This window comes from Eublepharis macularius, chromosome 5 (genome assembly GCF_028583425.1).
Source record: "Eublepharis macularius isolate TG4126 chromosome 5, MPM_Emac_v1.0, whole genome shotgun sequence".
In the NCBI taxonomy this organism is placed as follows: Eukaryota; Metazoa; Chordata; class Lepidosauria; order Squamata; family Eublepharidae; genus Eublepharis; species Eublepharis macularius.
The window spans coordinates 75,155,961-75,176,248 of record NC_072794.1 but is presented as its reverse complement, the minus strand read 5'-3'; the positions used below and the strand labels follow the sequence as shown (position 1 = coordinate 75,176,248).

General features: G+C 40.8%; 1 protein-coding gene across 1 annotated transcript in view; it reads left to right on the top strand.

Annotated features, from left to right (window-relative positions):
* The window catches only part of SGIP1 (SH3GL interacting endocytic adaptor 1), a 174,280-nt gene extending 155,566 nt beyond the window's left edge, over positions 1 to 18,714 (top strand). The window contains exons 20-26 of the mRNA XM_054980385.1: positions 1,704 to 1,815; positions 5,503 to 5,658; positions 9,522 to 9,654; positions 9,908 to 10,110; positions 10,918 to 10,982; positions 15,627 to 15,791; positions 18,692 to 18,714. Of these exons, the coding sequence (XP_054836360.1) occupies positions 1,704 to 1,815; positions 5,503 to 5,658; positions 9,522 to 9,654; positions 9,908 to 10,110; positions 10,918 to 10,982; positions 15,627 to 15,791; positions 18,692 to 18,714 (857 nt within the window). The remainder of the gene's footprint in view (positions 1 to 1,703; positions 1,816 to 5,502; positions 5,659 to 9,521; positions 9,655 to 9,907; positions 10,111 to 10,917; positions 10,983 to 15,626; positions 15,792 to 18,691) is intronic.
* Positions 18,715 to 20,288: the final 1,574 nt, after the last annotated feature.

Below are 20,288 nucleotides of genomic sequence, written 5' to 3'. Positions count from 1 at the left end.
AAACGAAGACATTGTCTTACCTGTATTTTCCCTTACCCCTTCAAATGACACAGAGAGACTTTTCCACACGCTTAATATTAACAACAGCAACAGCAACTGCATTTATATACCACTCTTCTAGACAGATTAGTGCTTCACCTAGAGTGGTGAACAAGTTAGTGTTATTATTATCTCCACAATTCAGCTGGGGATCTGGGGCTGAGAGAAGTGGCTTACTCAAGGCCACCTACTGAGCTCATGGCAGTAGTGGGATTCAAACCAGTAGAGCACTGGTTCACTGCTAAACCACTTAACCACTGTACTAAACATGCTTTGTGGTTCTACTTGGACAGGACAGTTCCTTTCAGAAAGGACTCTATCTCATTTAAAGGGCCCAGAAAATGTCTGAAGGTCACCTCACAGACCATTTCAAATTGGATAGTTTGGCTCATTAAGGATTTTTGTCATCAGTCTAAACAACCATGTCGTTGCAAGTTACAGCACACTCTTCCAAGGGCACAATCCATGGCCTCAGTCTTTAATATCAGCATCCCTACAGTGGAATTCTGTAAGGTGGTCACCTGGTCTACGCCACCTACATTCATCAAGCATTATGCCATTGACGTAGACTCCAGAACGGACGCAGCTGTCGGCAAGGCAATTCTGAAGAGTCTTTACCACTGAAGAGCTACACGCCCATCTCCTGGGTAAGTCAGATCGCTAATCTCCCATGTGGGACTGCACAGAAGATATGATGATGAAAACAGTGTTGCACTTAAAATTGTAACTGTTGTTCATCGAGGGTTCTTCTGTGCAGGCACACATCCCTCCCTCCTTCCCTGCCATTAATTTCCTTCTATACTGGTGGTTTAGAGAACTGAGGGAGGCAGTCACTCGCCCCCCACCTTTTATAGCTGCGCCTAGGAGAAAAGCACGCAAAAAGGCTAGATGAGTGTCTCACACCTTTAGGAGCTTTAGAGTGTTCGCAGCTGGCCTGCGCATGCACAGTTCCCAAGTGGGACTGCATGGAAGAACACTCGATGAACAACAGTTACAGGTAAGTGCAACCCTGTTTTGCCATTCCTCTGGTGAGGATGGTAGATCCCCCACTCCAAGCCTCTGCCAGCACTGAACCTGGCTGGTGGGAGGGGAAGGATATGGGAATCCTGGGGCATGGTCCCTGGGTGGAGTGCTGGCATCACTTCCAGGAGTGATATTGCACGGACTGCAGGAATGCTCTTGTGCTTGTATATGATGTGTTAGTAAATGACTACTAATTAATGTCACTAGTTAGAACTCTGTGTGTGTGTGTGTGTGTGTGTGTGTGTGTGTGTGTGTGTGTGTGTCAGAGTTCATTTAAAAAATCAGTTAATTTAGGATTCCAAGGGGGTAAGTGCCCCCTTGAACTTCCCCCAGTAGATTCCATTTAGCATCTTAGGGCTCTGGGCTGTTACAGTTAGGGACTGGGGGGGGGGGATGAGCCAGGAGAAATCAGGTCAAATAAGAAGGTTGTCTGGTGCATTTTACTTACTGCTTATAAGAATATTTGGGGGGAAATGAGCATTTGTAGACCTGTTCTGATATTAGTGCCAGTGTGTTGCTTCTGAGTCATTTACTTGTGTGCTTTCTCCTTTCATGTCCACATTCTTCCTTTCTGGTATTTATTTGAAGCAATTGTGAAGGGTTATATATGCATAAAAGCAGCTGTCTTTCATTGTTTGCAGGCTCTTCCAGAGGACCCAGCCCCTTAACAATGGGTGCACAAGACACTCTGCCTGTAGCTGCAGCTTTCACGGAAACTGTTAATGCGTACTTCAAAGGAGCTGACCCTAACAAGTAGGTATCGTATTCTTTGCTTCTCTTTCCCATGTAGTATAGATATGCGGTGCCAGTTAGCAACAAAGCTAAAGAAACTATTCACTGGCCGCTGACAAGTAGTAAAGGAATTTGCTTAGACCTTTGAATTGGGGCTCCTTTGCTGTTTCTCCCTATTAAAAAATGGATCTACCATGCATGGAAAATCACAGCTGTATCTAACATTACTGAGTGTACCAGTAAAAGAAGGACAGAAGACAGGGCAGCATTTTCTTTGATGTTAACTACCTTTTGTTAATTTTTGCACAACAGCTGTATTCAGATATGACATATTACCACGATTAAGGAAAACTGTACACAAACCTGGCTTCTTCTTGTATGTGCAGACACATCTCATACCTCCCTCATCTCTCCCACAATCACAGTTAACACTAACTTTACATTGGCTGTAGCTTTAAAGTTTAAATCCTCCCTTGCTCCAGTCAGCTGGAGCAAGGGAGGGGGGAGTTAAATCACTTCCCGTGCCTCTTGCAAGCAGCAGGTGGAGCGCTTTAAATTTTAAATCCCCCCCTTGCTCAAGCTGACTAGCAGAGCCTGCCAGCCAGCTGAAACAACGTAGTGCCCTCCAAGCCCTCCCGATCCATGCCCATCTCTAACTGAGAGTATATGATTGGCCCAAGGTCACCCAGCAGGTTTCCATGGCAGAGTGAGGATTCATACTTGGCTCTCCTACATCCTAGTCAAACACTCTAAACATTACACCACCCTGGCTCTGATGGTTGTGGAATACGACCTTGGCGTATTAAAGGTGTAATTAATGTCACTGCTCAACAAAGGGTCACAATTCTTCGCTCTTCTGATATGCTGTATACTATTTGATATACCAAGCTATTTGAATTAAATGTCTGATAGCAGTTTAGCAGTGCTTAATGTTGTAAGAGAAGATTTTAGAAAAACAATTGAGCAATCAACAGAGTAGCTTTACTGACTCAATTCCTTATGGTTTATCTAAACAAAAATATGCTCTGGCCATCCTAGTTTATAGTAATTTATTTGTAAATTGTCTAGAATTCTTCTAAAACCATATTTATTATTGGCCATCAAGCTTACCTGTACAAGCTTCATATACATATCATCTTGGCTGATGCATATATTATCACAATAGCATTATTTTAGTCAAATAATAATATTGCTCCTACAATTTTGTTTTTTTGGCCTGCCCCAATAGTCTTTCATAAAGTGATAGCCTTCTGAAAATATTAAGAAGTTAACTTAAATATAGTTCACGTCTAACATCCTGTATCTTGTTAATGGCAAAATGACAGAAAAATTACATTTTGTGTTCCCATTGTGTAAATGATTTGATATTACCATTCTTGGGACTTAGTAGTAGGGTTGGGAGAATTTAGTTAAGTATTCCTCCTTACAGGTTTATGTCAACTACTCAAACTCATCTTATGTTGCCAATTCAGCAGTAACTGGCCTACACCTGCTCTGTCTGGATCATTTATTGATTGGATCTTGTTTTCCTTTGTGCTTTGCAATGTAATATAGATCACTTTGTCCAGGGAAACTGGGCCTTCTGACTTCTAGCTGCATTAACTGTCCCATCATTTATTTTTGTATTGCCTGTAAAGTAGATAGCTCTTCATGCATCTGATGTTGTCTCTGGTTCATGAAAATTTCTGCCATAATAAATTTGTTGTACTTAAGGTACCAAAAGACTGCTCTTATATAGCCACTCTTGTAAACAGATTAGTGCCCCACTCAGAGCAGTGAACAAAGTCATTGTTATTATACCCACAATACAACGAGGGAGCTGGAGCGGAGAGGAGTGACTTACCCAAGGACATCAGCTGAGCTCATGGCAGGACTGGGATTTGAAATGGTAGAGTGCTGATTTACAGCCCAGCTGTAATTAGAGATGCATCTGATGAAGAGAACTGTGGTTCTCGAAAGCTGATGCTACAGTAAAGTAGGTTCATCTTAAAAGGTGTTACTGGAGTCTTTTCTATATTTAAAACATTCCGAATGAATTGTAAGTGTAAAGTAAATGTTGAATGCATAGGAATAAAAGTTCTATTAACAGTTCTAGAACAAAACAATCTTGTTAGTTATATGACTTTCTGTTACAATTGGCCTATGTTTCTTCTCTACACATGCAGATTTTATATCTTTCAGTATTCTGTTTTACTAGATCTACTGTATTACTAGCAACTTCTAGACTTTTCAAACCTTTTTTCTCTTCTTTCTCTACCCAATTCCCAGTTGAGATTCTTTTGAGTTTAATCTCTTACCATTGAGTGGATTGAATTCTTATTATGTAGCTGTTATTTATGAAGAGACGTTAAGATGAGAGGTTTCCCCTCAGTGTTTTCCTCTCATTGAGGGACCTACGTGCCACTTGTAGCTGCTCTCATTTTATGCATTTCAGTTGCAGCAGATATACCCAGGAGACAGAATTTTTAGTGAAATTACTGCTTGTTTATAGTAAACAATCTTAAATCAGAATTACCTCTGATGCAATTGTATCTGTGATGTCTGCTATTTTACTTTTTATTTACAAAATAATTACAGTCTGCCTTCTCAATGAGACTCAAGGCAGATTACACTAAGTCAATACTATCAATAGCTGGGACATTCAATAAACAATACAATAAGGTGTAGATTGCACAAAACAATTTGAAATGACATAATAAACAATAGTGATAACCTTTATTGAAGCATCTCTTTGAACCATTTCCTTGCAGTATAGCTCAATTAACTGTTTATGAAAGCCCTTCTGAATAACTTGATTTTGCAGTTTGTGGAAAGCCAGAAGAGTGGGAGTTTCCTTGACTTCTTCAGGCATGCTGTTCTATAAGATTGGAGCCACTACAGAGAATGTATGCGTATGGGCAGCTGTTTTGCCCATTTGTAGGGTGGTACCTGCAGAAGGCCCTGTTCAGTTGGTGTGGCATAGGGAGACATGCGGTTCCATAGATATGAGAGACCAAGATCATGAAGGGCTTTGTATGTGAAAGCCAAAACCTTGAATTTAGCCCCATAACTGATGGGAAGCCAATGGAATGACTGCAAAATGGAGTAACATGCATGGTCAATATAGTTCTTGATAATAATCGAGCTGGAGTCTCCGAGTTGACTTTGAGGGGAGACCTATGTACAATGCATAATAGTAATCAAGTCTCAATGTTACTATGCCATGGAGCCAGGTAGCCAGATTGGCCATATCGAGAAAGGGGGCCATCTTTTGGGCTAGGCACAGTTTGTGGAAGGCATTTTTGCAACTGCATTGCCTTGCTTCTCTAGCAGCAGTACTCAGTCCAATATAACTACCAGAATCTTAACTGTGTCTGCAAGGGTCAGCTGAACCTCATTGAAAGTGGGGAGAACAATGTTCTTCAAGATCTCTGCTTTCCCAACCAACTTCACTTCCATCTTGTCTGGGTTCAGCTTCACTTTGTTCACTTTCAGGCAACTGTCAGACGGCAATTTAAAACCTCTACTACATCACCAGGGGTTTGGGATAGAGAGATATAGACCTGGGTGCCATCTGCATATTGATGACGTGAATGATCATGAATGAATGATGATATTCTCATGTCAAGAGGACAGATAATGTTCTCTAAAAATTGATCAAGAAAAAAATACACTCGAATCAGTGATTTATTCTCTTTTCCTTTGCCTGCTTTTCTCTTGATTTTCAAGATGCATCGTGAAGATAACAGGAGAAATGGTGCTGTCATTTCCAGCAGGAATTACGAGACATTTTGCCAATAATCCTGCCCCAGCTGTTCTAATGTTCCGTGTGACAAATTACAACAGGTTAGAACACGTCTTGCCAAATCCCCAACTTCTCTGCTGGTAAATATCATTCTATGTAAAATTTTGAGATTTATGGGGGGAAAGCTACTTTTCTAGCCTTGCACAAGAAACTTTTCATAGGTAGTAAATGTCTTTGTTTTTTCTATCTAAAATCTTTCTGTATATTTTTTACATCAGAAAATTGTTACTTGAGGCCATGTGATGTTATATTCTTCGTTGTTAAAGCTGACTGTCAAGGCGCTTTCAGTTGTCAGCTTTCTCCTATTTTAATCTGCAACTATACTGCCGGAAAGTAGAGACACAAGTCAGACATCAGTTTTGCCAGTTCTCATATTGGTCGATGCCAATCCAAAAATGAGTAAGCAACAGCTGAATATAACTAGATATAGTAAAGATAAAACAATGATACCTGACATCTGAAAGCACATTTGGTGTCATTATGGGCACTGACAAAAGAAATGGTGGATGCATCATGGAGGTCTTTGGCCTGCTGCCTCTTCTTCACCCATTCCTCAGGTTCTGTGGCTCAGGTCACTGACAGGCTTCCTTCATTAACACTTTCTCCCACTTGTATATGCTAGGTAGCTACTGTTGTGGTCTCAAATCAACTTTTTGCTTCTATTCTTCTTGGGACCCAGTCAATTCCTGACATTGGTCCTTTCCAAATGTCCTTAAAGGGATGGCCCACTCACCAAATGCTGGTGGCTTTTCCCCTTGACTCCAGACATCTCCATTTTCAAAATGATTACTGGCTGTTTGTCTTCTGTTTTTTCAGCACTTTTTCAGGGAACGCACTTTCCTGCAGTCCCAGAAAACGTGTCAAAAAACCAGAAGCTAAACAGCCTGCAACCATGTTGAAAATGGTGAAAGGAGAAAATGCACTTAAGGGGAAAAGCTGCCAGCGTTCAATGAGTGGGCCATCCCTTTAATGACATGTAGAAAGGGCAACTGTAAAGTCATCAAACTATTCATTTATCTATCATTTATTTCACATTTCTTCTTAAATTGCTCTTTCATATGGAGATATTTTTTGCACCCTTTAGGCCCTGGGTCCTCAACCTCCTTGGGCTTGTGTGCACCTTTGGAATTCTGACAGAGGGTAGTGGGCACAATCATGAAATGGATGCTGCAGGAGGCAGAGCCAGCCACAAAATGTCAGGGAGTAAGGTTATGCATAAACTTAATAGCAATTCTTCAGCATTTTAGACAGATGCTCTGCTTAACAAGATACCTTATAAAATGAACATATTGTTGGAAAACATTTTCTTGCATATCCACAGCTTGCCTTCAGTCAGACAGTGAATATCCTTGTGCTGTGATGGCAGCAGATCTCCAATGGCCAATCAGAAGCCCTGCTGGGCAAAAGCCCCACCTGCCCCCACCCACTTTCTAAAAACACTTGGCAGGCCCAGGAAAAGTGTCAGCAGGCACCATGGCACCCACAGGCACCATGCTGGGGACCCCTGCTGTGTGCTTTGCTGGGCCACTATGATAAAGTAGATGTAAATAAATCAGTCCATGGAGGTGTAATCAGAAGAAATGTTCAGTGGATGAAAATTAATAATGATTATGATTGATTGGAAAAATGACAGTTGACTTTTACAGTACAAGAGACAGTCACTGTTTATATTTTAAAAAACTGCATCTGGATGGCATTTTCATATTTGGCTTTGAGACTCAGCTGGCTGCTCCTGTTCACCTACCCATAATGCACTTTCATCCTCACTGCCTGTTGCTAAGATCATTTGTATTTTGTCTGGTATTTTTTGCCTCCTTCTGCCATCATTCATTGCTTTTACACAGCAAAAATAAGGCAATTAACTGCAAGGCCATTTTAAAAAAAATTGTTAATGCATTCTATAAATTAGCACAATACAATGGTGCCTGTAATTGTTGGATATGGGGACTCAGTTGCAGAAAGAGAAGTGGCTTGGAAGGTGGGGAGGATTTTGAATGGACAAATGACTGGCTGGGAAAGAGTTAAAAGCCTCTTCTCACTTTCTAGTCCTTTGCTTCACCTTAACAGCTGCTCATGGCTGCTTTATATTAAAAAGAATACCACCAGGGGAAAGATTCATAGGCCTACCTTGTTACCTGGAATACTTAGGGTACATGTGAATATTTTCATGAAGTCACATCCAAACTCCTGGGACAAAAGATCTTTAGTCTATGCGGGAACGGGTGCAACTTGGGCAATACTCGAGGTAAAGATTTGAAGTAGCAGACAAAGAGGCAGACAGTACTTGAGTTTTAATCTTTACTGAACATTAAAATAACAGGTAGAAAAACAAGAAAATGAAAAAGCAATATAAAATGATAGATTGGGGGGAACTGCTGGGCTATGAGTAACTAGATGGCATATAGAAGCAAATAAACATTTAGGGAGTAAGTAAAGTTACCAGGTCCCCTTGTGCTCCTGGCAGGAGCAGGGGGACCTGGCACTCACCTTTTGGGACGTCTTCATACATGCGCACTCCCGGCCAGTGCAATGACATCACTTCCTGGAAGTGGCATCATTGTGCAGGGGTTGGGAGCAGTCCTGTGTTTTGCAGTGGGCCAATTAGGGCCCCAAACAGAGGCCCCCAACAGAGGATGGGAGTGGGGGAACCTGCCCCCACTGGGGGAATGGTAACTCTAGGAGTAAGCAACAAATAATCCAGATGATTGCAAGTGCAAGCCATTCCAGTTAAGCTATGTGTTCTGCTTTGTGGAATGCCAAAGTTGGAACCTTCTGTTGGTGGAAGTATGATCGCACAGTGTCTTGGGGAAGGGGGTGGGAGGTCAGAGGGTGAAAGCTGGTTGTTTTTCTCTGTGAACAGCATTCAGAATGGAGGGAGGAAGGGAAGGAATATGTTTGGGGAGCAAGGAAGGAAAAGTAGATTAAAGAAGTAGAGCAAAAAGTTTCATACATTGTCTGATCCAAAAGGTTCAATGCAGTTGGAGAAGATCCAAAGTAGTAAGGTGATTTCGGCAGTGGAGGAGCAATCTTTGGGATAAGATTGAACTGAACTTTTTCTTTGCCAGAATGCCACTTTTATCCTATTTTTGCCAAGCATTTACTATTGGAGCCAAATTCTATTGTTGGAATATTTCGATTCTGTATATTTGGGCCAAATTTCCAGACTTCTGTGAATTGGGGAATTTGGGATGCTCTGGGATTTGAGAAATTCTAGGAACTGTGTTTGCGTTGAATAAGATTCAGAAACGTGGCTCCAATTGGCAGATTTTTATTTGTTCAAAGAAGGTAATGAGGATGGAGGGGAGGAGGCTGGGTACTAGGTGAGGTAATTAGGAAAGTGGGATGGATCTGGGTAGGATGATTAGATTTTCTGAGTGGTAGAGCTTATTAATGTCTGTTAACAAAGGCTAGAAATTGGCTGATGGCTCAGGCTTCACTTATGGTTAGGTTTCCAGACTCGTCTATCTTGTAAAGCAAATTCCTGGATGGTCCTAGAAGGTTGATTATTGTTCTGCAAACCTTGTTACCAGAAGTTTGATGAACTTCTTGATAAAGCCAAAGGCGAGAGCCATTGTCAGGGAGTCTCCAAGGTCCCAGGGAACCTGGCTACTCTCTGCGAGTCAGCTTTTCAATTGCTTGTTGCCTCATCATAATTTCTCAAGATTAATATCAAACATGGATCTCAGAATCACACGGTCTGAGAAGTCATGCAGGGGATGCCTCAAAAACACGTCTCCTGATCCAGGGCTGCTTTTGGGGTAACAACATTAGCTAGGAATGTTGAACCTTAGAAGTTGGCTCTTGCCAGTGCCTTTGCTTCAGGAGCTAGGCTAACTTCTGTTTTCCAAAAGTGTCATATTGACCTCTTTCTATGCTTACTGTAGCAAATGAAAATTCAGTTATGAGAGGGGCTAATTCTTCTCCTTTTTATAAACAAATGCAGTGACAGTACGCAAGCTGATGCCAACACAAAGGAATTCTGGGTAAATATGCCAAATTTGATGACTCACTTGAAGAAAGTGTCTGAACAAAAACCCCAAGCAACATATTACAATGTGGATATGCTAAAATATCAGGTAAAAACCTTTGTAATCTTGTGAAAGAGCTGCCTAACAATAGCATTTATAGTCATAGTTTGATAGTAAACTTCTAAGTTTTCACTTACATTCACCTGGATGTTTGAGGTATTTTGCCTTCCCTCTGTCAGTGTGGGAGCATACTCATTAATGAAAAATTGAGGGGGTATTCTCTGTTCTACAGCCAACCATGTCTTTTATTCTTTTGGCCCTTTATGCACACTAAATGTTCTATTTTTATTATTTTTATAAGGTATCAGCCCAGGGTATTCAATCTACTCCATTAAACCTGGCAGTGAACTGGCGGTGTGAGCCTACAAGCACCGATCTGCGCATTGACTACAAATATAATCTAGAGGCAATGACTACACCGGTTGCTTTAAACAACGTGCAATTCCTTGTTCCCATAGATGGAGGAGTAACAAAACTTCAAGCTGTGCTTCCACCTGCTATTTGGTATGAAGCAGAGCTCATCCTCTGCTCTGTCCATGCCCTGTTCTTTTTTTAATGGCTGCTGCTGAGCCAGTGTTCTGGGCAACCTCATATTGATTCTGGTCAGTCGTAGCCATTATAAACATTACAATGCTGATTAAAATATTGGCACAATTCTGCCTAAATAATCCCTCAGCATTTAGAGTATACAGAAGTTGTATGTTTGTGAAAGAGAAGATCATCATAATGATACAGTTCCAACGAGACTTATTTGGAAGTAAGTCTTGCTGAAATTAGCGTAGCTTAATTCCATGTAATTACGATTTGGCTGACAGTGCAATAATACTGGAACTTTTTAAGACATTGAAAGTAAATATGGGAATGGACAAATTTACAGTATAAATGGGAGGCTTGATGCTTTAAAATTATTCTTTTACATATATTTAATGAATGTGATTATTTCTACTTTGATCATCACCATCATTTAATTATAAGGAGACTTACTGCCAAATGAGGTGTGACAGCAGCAGACCCATTTAGACAAACATTTGTTAAATAAAGAAAATGTTCAGATTTCTCTCTCTCCTATCTCATTTTGTTTTCATGCATCTTTTTAAAATTTATTTTCATTATGGCAAGGGAGGGGGTTTCAAAAGCTGGAGGTGGCCCAGCCCTCTCCAGACCTCTGAGAGGCCTGGTCTGCCCCCTTCTGCATTGTAGGCAAGCAGGTGCTGAAGATGAACAGTGATGAGTTCATAGAACTCACAGTTCTAAAAGCTTGGAAAGACTCCTTCCGTTACAGGAGTGCTCTTTCTTTTTTGTTGTTTTTAGGAATGGTGAACAGCAAAGGATATTATGGAGGATTCCTGATATTTCACAAAAATCTGAAAATGGAGGTAATAATGCAAGCCCTTCAGAACTCAGCCTTCTCTCCTCAGGCTTGCCTTCTCTGGGCCATCTGGTATCAGCTCACCCTATTCCTTCTCCAGTATTCCTTTGGCATGTGTAGGCTTCTTCTCCCACAGTTTTGAAAGGGGATGATGAGATATGCATAACAGTTAACCTAAAAGAGGTGTGTGAGATCCATAACTAACAGTGCAATCCTATGGAGAGTCACTCCAATCTAAGGCCATTGACTTCAATGGCCTTAGACTGGAGTAACTCTGCATAGGATTGCACTGTAAGTCAAGGGAGGCCTGATTTGCATTGAGACTGAGTGCTGGGGCAGTGGGGCTTAATTCTTTCCCTTACCAATGCTGTTTCCACAGGAGAAATTTGCAACCCCAAGCTTTTCTCAGCCTTGGCATGGAGTAAAGACAGATAGCTAACCCTAGTCCAGTCATGGATCCTTATGATTGCCAACTGTCTGGAGCAAAAATGTCCAGTTCCTTTAATGGAGATTAATAGGATGTTATTTGCAGAGCCAGCTCGAGGGGTGGAGGGCAAGGAGCCAGGTGACAAAAAATACAGAGATATCAGGTGGTTTAAAAGGCCACAACTTTATCGAATACAGCTTTAAAGAGCATTGGCTGACCCACCTGCTATCAGGAAGCGAGTATGTCCCAGCAGCCCCCGAGCTGAGCTTGCCCCTTATGTGCCTCACTCCAAAAAAACCTGTTTCCCCATCTATGGGGAAACAGTGCCAGCCAGCCTGCCCCACAAAGGATCTATGCTCCATGCCAAACTGCAACAAAAGCCCTAAATCGGCTCCTGCCAAAGTTCTTAAAGTTGCACCCAACCCTTTAGACCATCCCGCAGGTCCTGCAGCCAAATGTCCTCTCCCCAACTGGACAAGTGCACACCATCTGGGGCAAAACACTGCCTCAACACAAAAGGAAATGTCCAAGTGTTGGATCACCCAACCCCCCACCTCACCACAAAGTGTCTCACCGTTTTTACCACCTGTCATCTGACTAAGTCAATTTTCTTAGGGGAGGAGGCACCCTGCCACAAGCACCTCTCAAGCAAGTCTGACCAAAACAGACATATGTCCTGAAAGTGATCCCATAAAGTCCCCAAGTCTGCCAAGTTGGCACACGACAAGTCGACGCCCAGCTGGGTGCCCAGGTCATTCTCCCCTAGCTAGATCATGAATGTGTTGGGGGGGGCATCTGGGCAGCCCGTTGCAAAAATATGGGAATGAAGGAGCTCCACCACATGCTGCATACACTGATCCAATGCATGACCACCATTCCCTGAAGTTCCAGATTCCACCATGTAGCATCCAGCCAAGACCACCTTCTGGCCCCTGCAGATCCAGACAACCTTCTGGTGCCCAGTGGGAATTAAAACCAAGCAGGATTAATGACGTACATATGCTTTATATGCATTAGACCTCCATTTGGCCACTGTGTGTACTTTGGGCAAGGGAAGTCCGATGCCCACAGCCACCATGACTGCCTCAGTCCAAAAGGAGTGAGCTGCTGAGGAAAGCCACTGCTGAGGGAAAGCTGCCACCTCCAACACCGATCGCAGGCAATTGCATCTGCAGGCCCAACCTGCTCCCGCGGACCTGAATGAAACCTGCCTTCATTAGGTCTACTGGGCAGGGGACTTCCCACTACCCGGCCAGGCCATTGCTGATTGGTCAGCTGGGCGGTCCACACCCATTGGCTTCCAAGCCAGGCACAAAGGCTGCTGGGGACCACCTGGACTGTGACTGTATGGCAGCTGCCCTGCCCCAGACCCTACCCTGTGGCCTGCAAATGGCACCTCCCAGAATGTCAGAAGGCTTGGACTTACTAGGTGCTGTTATCTACCATGAAAAGCCTCACTCGCCTATTTCCATACATTAAGCCTTTATTAAAAGTACAGGACATCTTTCTCCAGATCTGTTCATAACCCTGTGAATCTCCCACATCTCATCAAGTTAAACTCTAACTTAAAATGATATAGTTTTGGGCTACATAGAAGGTGTATGGTATTAATGTGATATACACGCTTATTTCTTTTGACCTACTGTTATTTCTGTTCAAATGAGTTTTTGGAAGATATAAGAATGCATATTATGGGCAGTGAGCGTTCTATCATGCCTCATCACTGTCTGGTGGGGGGAAACTGATGTTTGAGCCTGTCTAGATGATCCTTTTCCCATGGTGATTGGCAACTCCATGGTGAATTTCCCATCCTTACACTGTACCACAAAATGATATTCATTACACAAGCTGGGTCCATCATATAAATAGTTTATTTGCAACCTCCTGGTGACCACCATTGATATTGTCCATGGAGAGAGAAATCTGCTGAGTGATGGTGGCAACCCCCATGCTGAATTTACCGACAGTGTGACCAGGAAGTATATAGATTGAAATCCCCGTTCAATATGATTGTGTGGTTTTTCTGGTTTTGACTCAAAGTGGATAGTGATTTGACTGTCATGTGTTTGTGATATGAGATAGAAAAGACATCTGCCATGTCCCAGCTAAAGGGAATAGCTTGGTCCTTTATGAATGTCAGTTAGCCAAAGCAGACACTTTAGCTAAAACACAATGAACATAAGCTGCCATCTAAACACCGTGTCCAGTGGGACTTGGTTCAAGAACTGTACCATTTACAGGATAACTGTCTAATCATTAGGATGATACCTGGTCACTTAGACGTTCCAGGGGGATATATTAGTTCAAAGAAAATCCAAAAACAAAATCCATATAGTACAATTAAGATCACCCAAAATGACACAAAACAGTGTACAAGTTTTCCAGTATCCAGACCTCTTTATCAGACTCGATGCTTTAAAAAAAAAAACATGAGAGAGATTAAGATGTGATTTTGTGGCTGTTTTGAATTGAAGAGACTTAGGCACTGGGGCATAGTACAGGGTTGGTATCGAGCATCCTTGGCCTTCTAGGAAGAAATGTATTTATGTTACAAACTGTGGATGTAGGCGGAAGTATATTGGGATTAAGGACATGTTGCTAAACTACCTGAATCACTCAACTAGTGTGAACCAGTTTTGTTAACTAGGAATTTAGATGATTAAAATCAACTTTTGCGGTTTTTACCTTTTATAAGGAGGGACCCCAAGCACTGGAGTCAGTCAGCTGATTCCTCCTGGTATGGCTCATGTCTCCGGGGAAATCAAAGAATGACTGACATCATAGCTGTCATGGTAACTATGAACCTCTGGCCAGAATCTCTCTCTCTTTTCTTTCAACTGCAGTCTTAAATATCTAATGCATTTTAGAACTCTGAAAGACATTACTTCAATGTTCTGGGTTGTTTAGCATGAAAATTTCCACTTATTCTTAAGATTTGTTTTCATTTAATCTTGTATTGACTTTCCTTAAAATCTTTATATATAGACAAAGTATTGAACCTCCTTTTTATTTGATTCCTGATTCAAAGAATCCAATGCAGGGGGCTTATGTTTTGGAAGCCCATTACACTAAAGAACGTGGGGTGGGAGAGCTTCCCTATCACCTGGGGAAGTCTTACCACTTGTGAAATTTGTCACACAAATGTCAAAACCCATGGTAAACATAACATCCAGACAGGCTCTTATCCTCAAACTTAGAACCAATGCTGCCAAATGTGCCCCAGGTTCAAATGTAAGACAAACAAAAAGAAGGGATTTGAGGAAGAGATCAGAAATGTACAATGAGAGGTCCCCTGCCCTTACTTTTCTAATCCTGCTTCATTGCTGTTTGCAACTTTGATAGGCTGGTGTTTTAGTTCCATATTTTTTTTAAAAAAATCAGCTTCCTGCATAGAAACAGTGAAGTCATTTAGTCATTCAGATTCAACTATGATGTCATATAGCCATATCTAATTGGCTACGTAATGATCTAAGTGATTTTAGGGGGGGAAGCTCATTTGTGTGTGTGTGTGTGTGTGTGTGTGTGTATTGTTTTAACAATACCTGATCAGGATTTCAGTTGGGTTTTATAAGTTACTTGGAGCGGGGGCAGTGAAAGGGGATGCATGGACATAGGGAGAGTGTCTCAGGGAATGACATGCCAAATGTTTTCTCCTCCCCCCCTTTTTTCCAGCCCACTCACCACTAAAACAGGTAGGAGAAAATATTTTCAAAAAACATTCCCATCCTAGCTGTTTTGGCTTATTAGAGTATAAATTTCTGGGCACAAACCAACTTTCCTTCATGACACAAACCTGGAATGCTGGTATTTAATTTGTTTTTAAAATATGTTTCCCATAAAGCGGCAAGACTTGGAGCACTTGAGAGTTCATATATGTTTCCTGTCCTCTTTCCCACCAAGGCCATTCCTGATTCAAAGGCTGAGGTAGTCCCAGAAAGCCTGCTCTACTGGGCCAGAAGTCCAAGACTGGCTAAAATACTGAGACTATTCCAGAAGTGGTTAAAGGCTCTGAGTTATGCTTGTTTCTTTGCTTTGAAGACATGGCCAGAGAGCATATAAAGGCTCACAACAACTCAAGAGGAAAGGGATGGAGATCCAGGTCTGATGACCAAGGGTGAAAGGGTACCATCAATGAACTTACCCAACAGATAGACTCATATTCACATGTTCAGCTTTGAATGTATTCCTTTTTTATAATATACTTATTTGATTTTATATCCAAAGGTGTGGGTTCTTTGCTGGCAAGATTCCAATTATCTGAGGGACCAAGCAAACCTTCCCCCCTTGTTGTGCAATTCACCAGTGAAGGGAGCACTCTGTCCAGCTGTGATATTGAACTTGTTGGAGCCGGGTATAGATTTTCTCTAATTAAAAAGAGGTTTGCAGCCGGTAAGAACATCTCAGGTTATCTTTGCCTAAACGTCTAGGGTGATATATTTTAACAAACTGGATGATTAGGCTAGTTGGTACTGTCTCTGAAGTCTCTGAGTGTGGTTTTCAGTCTCATTTGGTCTGAACAACTTGCATCCACCCCAACCAGATACCAAATGCATTCAGGATATGTGTTAGTTGTTGTAACAATGTTACACAGTTAGAAAGGTGTGGAATCACATATGATGAAACGCTCTCCAAGCCAGTATATTGTAATGGATAAAGCTTCATTTTATTGAAGCTGTTTCACATTTACTTGCATTCTTGTAGTTAACAAAAGAACCACACCATAACAGCCTAACTAATACAATTCAAGCCAATGTCCAAAATAATTGCAACAATCATACAGAGCCAATTTATTAACACACTCCCAATTCAATTTCATCAAGACATGTTATTAATTCATAAACATATATAGTAATAAACATTATCTAATGCTGTAGACTGTCTTACATAAAAAATCTTCATCATACATTTTGAGCGATTAAAACCTTGTCTTAAAAAGCACTCATTCCAAAATGCAGAATATGTCATAGGACCTTTTTAAGTGCTCACCAAAATTTCCAATTTTTCCATTGCAAACATGGAGGGGAGGGATAGAGTTCTCCAGTAGCAGAATTTGGTGTGCCATTAAAGGAAAGATTACTACTACTACTACTACTACTACTACTACTACTACTACTACTACTACTACTACTACTACTACTACTAGTAGTAGTAGTAGTAGTAGTAGCAGTAGTAGTAGTAGTAGTAGTAGTAGTAGTAGTAGTAGTAGTAGTTTTGAAACCATGGAAAGCTACATTTGGATTTTGTGCTTGAAAGATTGTAATAGGCTATTTCTGGATAACTGGACCTACAAAAATTGGGGTTATAGAACTGAACTCTTGCCTTTCCGTGATCCCCATAGGGATATGATATGCATTTCTGGAAATTCTGAATGTCCGGAAAAGCAACATATAAAGTCCCTAAACTAAAATCAGGCTTGTATCAATAAGATTTAAAACCTGAATGAGTGCTGTCTCTTCCTATGCCACTCCCCAGGATACTTCACACAGATTGCAAGATACTAGAATTGTGTATTGATTCTCAATGCAGAAAAAAAAGTTTTAGCAGCTTTTCAGTATGTTATTGAAGAAGTTCTTTATAAGTTTGAAGACTGTCATAAGGTGGATGATCCCTATCATTTGTTACTAGGTGATATATTGAAGTCTAGATGCTAGATTTATTCAGACTATGAGAAAGACTGACTAGCCAGTCAACATGTGGGCAGAACGGGTAGATGGGTGAGTGAGGATGTGTGTCTCCCTCTCTTGCTCATCTTGAAAAGTACATTTCCCATGTTGTACCCAGTACCTCAAATTCTATCAACAGTCTCCAAGTTGTAGATAGATAGAAGGTTTATTGTATACAGCCATAGGCCATTACAAGTCACAAACAACAAACAGAACAGAAACACAAGTTTGAATAAAATTGATGTGACATGGTCAAAAGCATTAAAATTTAAAACTAGATACATGGTCAAATCATTAAAATTTAAAACTAGATACAGCCATTAAACCATTTCCAGTTGTCAAGTTCATATAGGGCAATAAAAGTATACACAGTTAAAACAGTAAAGACAATAAAAATCCCCAATGTACAATATTAATGTTATCCCTTAAGTACAGCATTGGCCCATATTTTTTTTGCAGCCAGGGCATATAAAGCCATTTTGTGGGATACGTTAGCATCAGAGTCAGCTAATAAAATTGCAATCTTCTCAGGGTCTGAGTGAGTACAAAGGCTGGACAACATCTCAAAAAGAAATTTAGTCCTAGGTTGGACATACAATGGACAGTTGAGAATATAATGAGGTAAGTCCTCAATTGCAGATGTTCCACAGGGACAGAAGCGCTGGTCCTTAGGAATTTTACTGTAGCAGCCTGCTAAAACTGCAGTTGGCATTGTTTTGAAGCGTAGGGATGTGAAGGTTGCTCTAAGATTATAGTTTGCAATACTAACTAGGTAAGATGCTCTAGAATGATTGCACTTGAAGAGTTTAAACCAAGAGGCTGACTGACAGTTCAAGACTGCCTGTCTATCTATCAGGGCATCACCCTTATAGACCCAGTCTCGGAGATCTGAGTTATTTGCTGAGGGCTTGAGAAGATCATCAGGGATGGAGTATCTGTTTAATATATTACGAAAAAAGCAATGGCGCACCGGGTCCTTAGATAGCATTTGATTAAATGACAGATATCTGAATGTATCAGGTCCAGCTGCTTTGCTTTTTTTTCCAGAATTTTAATACCACAAGGTGCACCCGCGCCCTCAAAGAGGGCAGACCTGTTTCTGCTCTCATTAGGGCAACTGGCGCTCCCTTAGGAAGAGCCAAAATTCTATGTAGAAACTGATTTTGGATTGTTTCAAGACTGGTAATAATATCCTCTTTCCATCCCCACACCTCAGCACCATACAAAAGGTGGGGAATAACCTTACTTTTAAATAATTTTAGAGCAGGGTCTATAAGTACTCCACCCTTGGTAAAAAAAAAAAACCTCAAAATAGATCATCTCCAAGTTGTAGAGAATGAGGTAAGGCTGATGCAGGCACTCTTTTTCCACTTATCCACCCATTAGCTGGCTACCACCACCTGTACTAGAAAGCCACAGCAGCCATCAACAGTAGCCAAGCTGGGTTTGGAGATGTAGGATGATTCTGGAGATTGGGGTAGCACTAAACTTTTCAAGATTTGGAATTGGACTAGGGAAAGAACTAAGAGATTTGCAAACTAGTTTGCCAAGCTCAATTCTGATTCAAAACACAGGAGCGGGGGGAGAATTGCACCTCTAATGCACTTTTTTTCATTTTCCTTACAGGAAAATACCTGGCAGATAACTAAGAGAAGTTTATGCAAGTATGTGAAAAATCCATATAGCTGAGGACTGCTGTGGGTAGACGGGTTTTCTATGTTATTTGAGGAAAAACTAACTAAATCCTGTACTTGGGACATTTCTGTTGGAAGCGTCAGCAACTTTCCATACTCCTCCCTCAGAAAATACCTTGTTGACCAGTCCTACAGTATTTACTTCTAGATGTAATATTGTTAATGTTTTAAATTGTAATTATTGTATTTGTAAATTGTATTCATTCCAGTAAGGCTGTATTTTGGCAGTTAGACACTTGAGTTTTAGCATTTTACCATTCATGAAATGGGTGTAATTTAAACTGTGGTATATAAATTTAATAGTAGTATTGTTGAATGGCACAATGCTTTCAGAGGTAGATAACATTTTGTCAATATATACAATTTGAATACAATGTTAATAGCTGTGAGAAAGGGGGTGCCTCAAAAAAGAAAGCTAACTAGAAATCTGCAAACTTGATTTTTTTTTAGTCCTTAGTACTGTCATATAAATACTTTGGAGAAAACAGGCCTGTCTCTAAATGTTTAGTTGATTTAACTCCAAGACATTTCAGTAAATGTTGGTTATTTTAAAAAAATGAACAAATTGATCCCTCCAAAACATTTTTTCATATTTTCAAAATAAAAATGTCATCTGTTCCAGACAAGATTTTTAAAGTTTTCAGATAAATTATTAGAAACTTCTGCTAAAGATTAAGCATGTGTTGGAATAACTCTGTTTCTTCCTATTAGTTTGACCAGATGCAGATGTGAAGAAAAAAAGACAAAGAACTATTTTGTCTCCCCCCACCCTGCTATGCAAGCCCTATGGAAATGAATGAAAGCCCAGCCATGTTATTAAGCAGTTCCACTTTTCATCAAGGCTTGCATAGGAGATGATCCTAGTAAGTCATGCCAATAAATAAATAAATAAACAGCAGTAGGCAATTGAAAGTGGCAACATGGAATCAGTTCATCTCTTTCTGACACTGGATAGTGATCGGGATTCGGGTGGTGGGCTAGTTCAGCACCAGTCTTGGATTTTGTAAGCTTGCTTAGCTAATCTTAGTTTTACACTTAAAATACAGTTTGTATTTTTAAAGTTGGTAGCTGGATACATAGAATCATTGTGAACTTGACTGCCTGGGGAAAGAGAAAAGAAACCCAAAGATTGTGAGGTAAAATCAGTAGCAGTGTCAGTATTGGCTTGCCTGCTCTTCTGCAACTGTCAGAATAGTCTTCAGAAAAATTCTTGGGCTTCAAGTTTCTAATTGGTTGTGAGGCATTTCTTATACTCATTGCAAAGAAAACTGTAATGGTGTTTTTGTTTGTTTAAAAAAATCCTGTCAAATGCCCTTCACATTGGTAAAATATTTTCTAGATGTTGTTGTTTTATTTCTATGGCTCTTGTTCATCTTTCAGTTAAGCTTTCAGTCTGAATTGCAATAGGAACGGAACAGCCAGGCTATGAGAGGGTATGATACAGTTGAGCCGAGACTCATGAGACTAGTGGGTGGTATCCATGTGGTTTTCTGTGTGCACAGAACTGGTATTTTTGTAAGTTGAGGTCT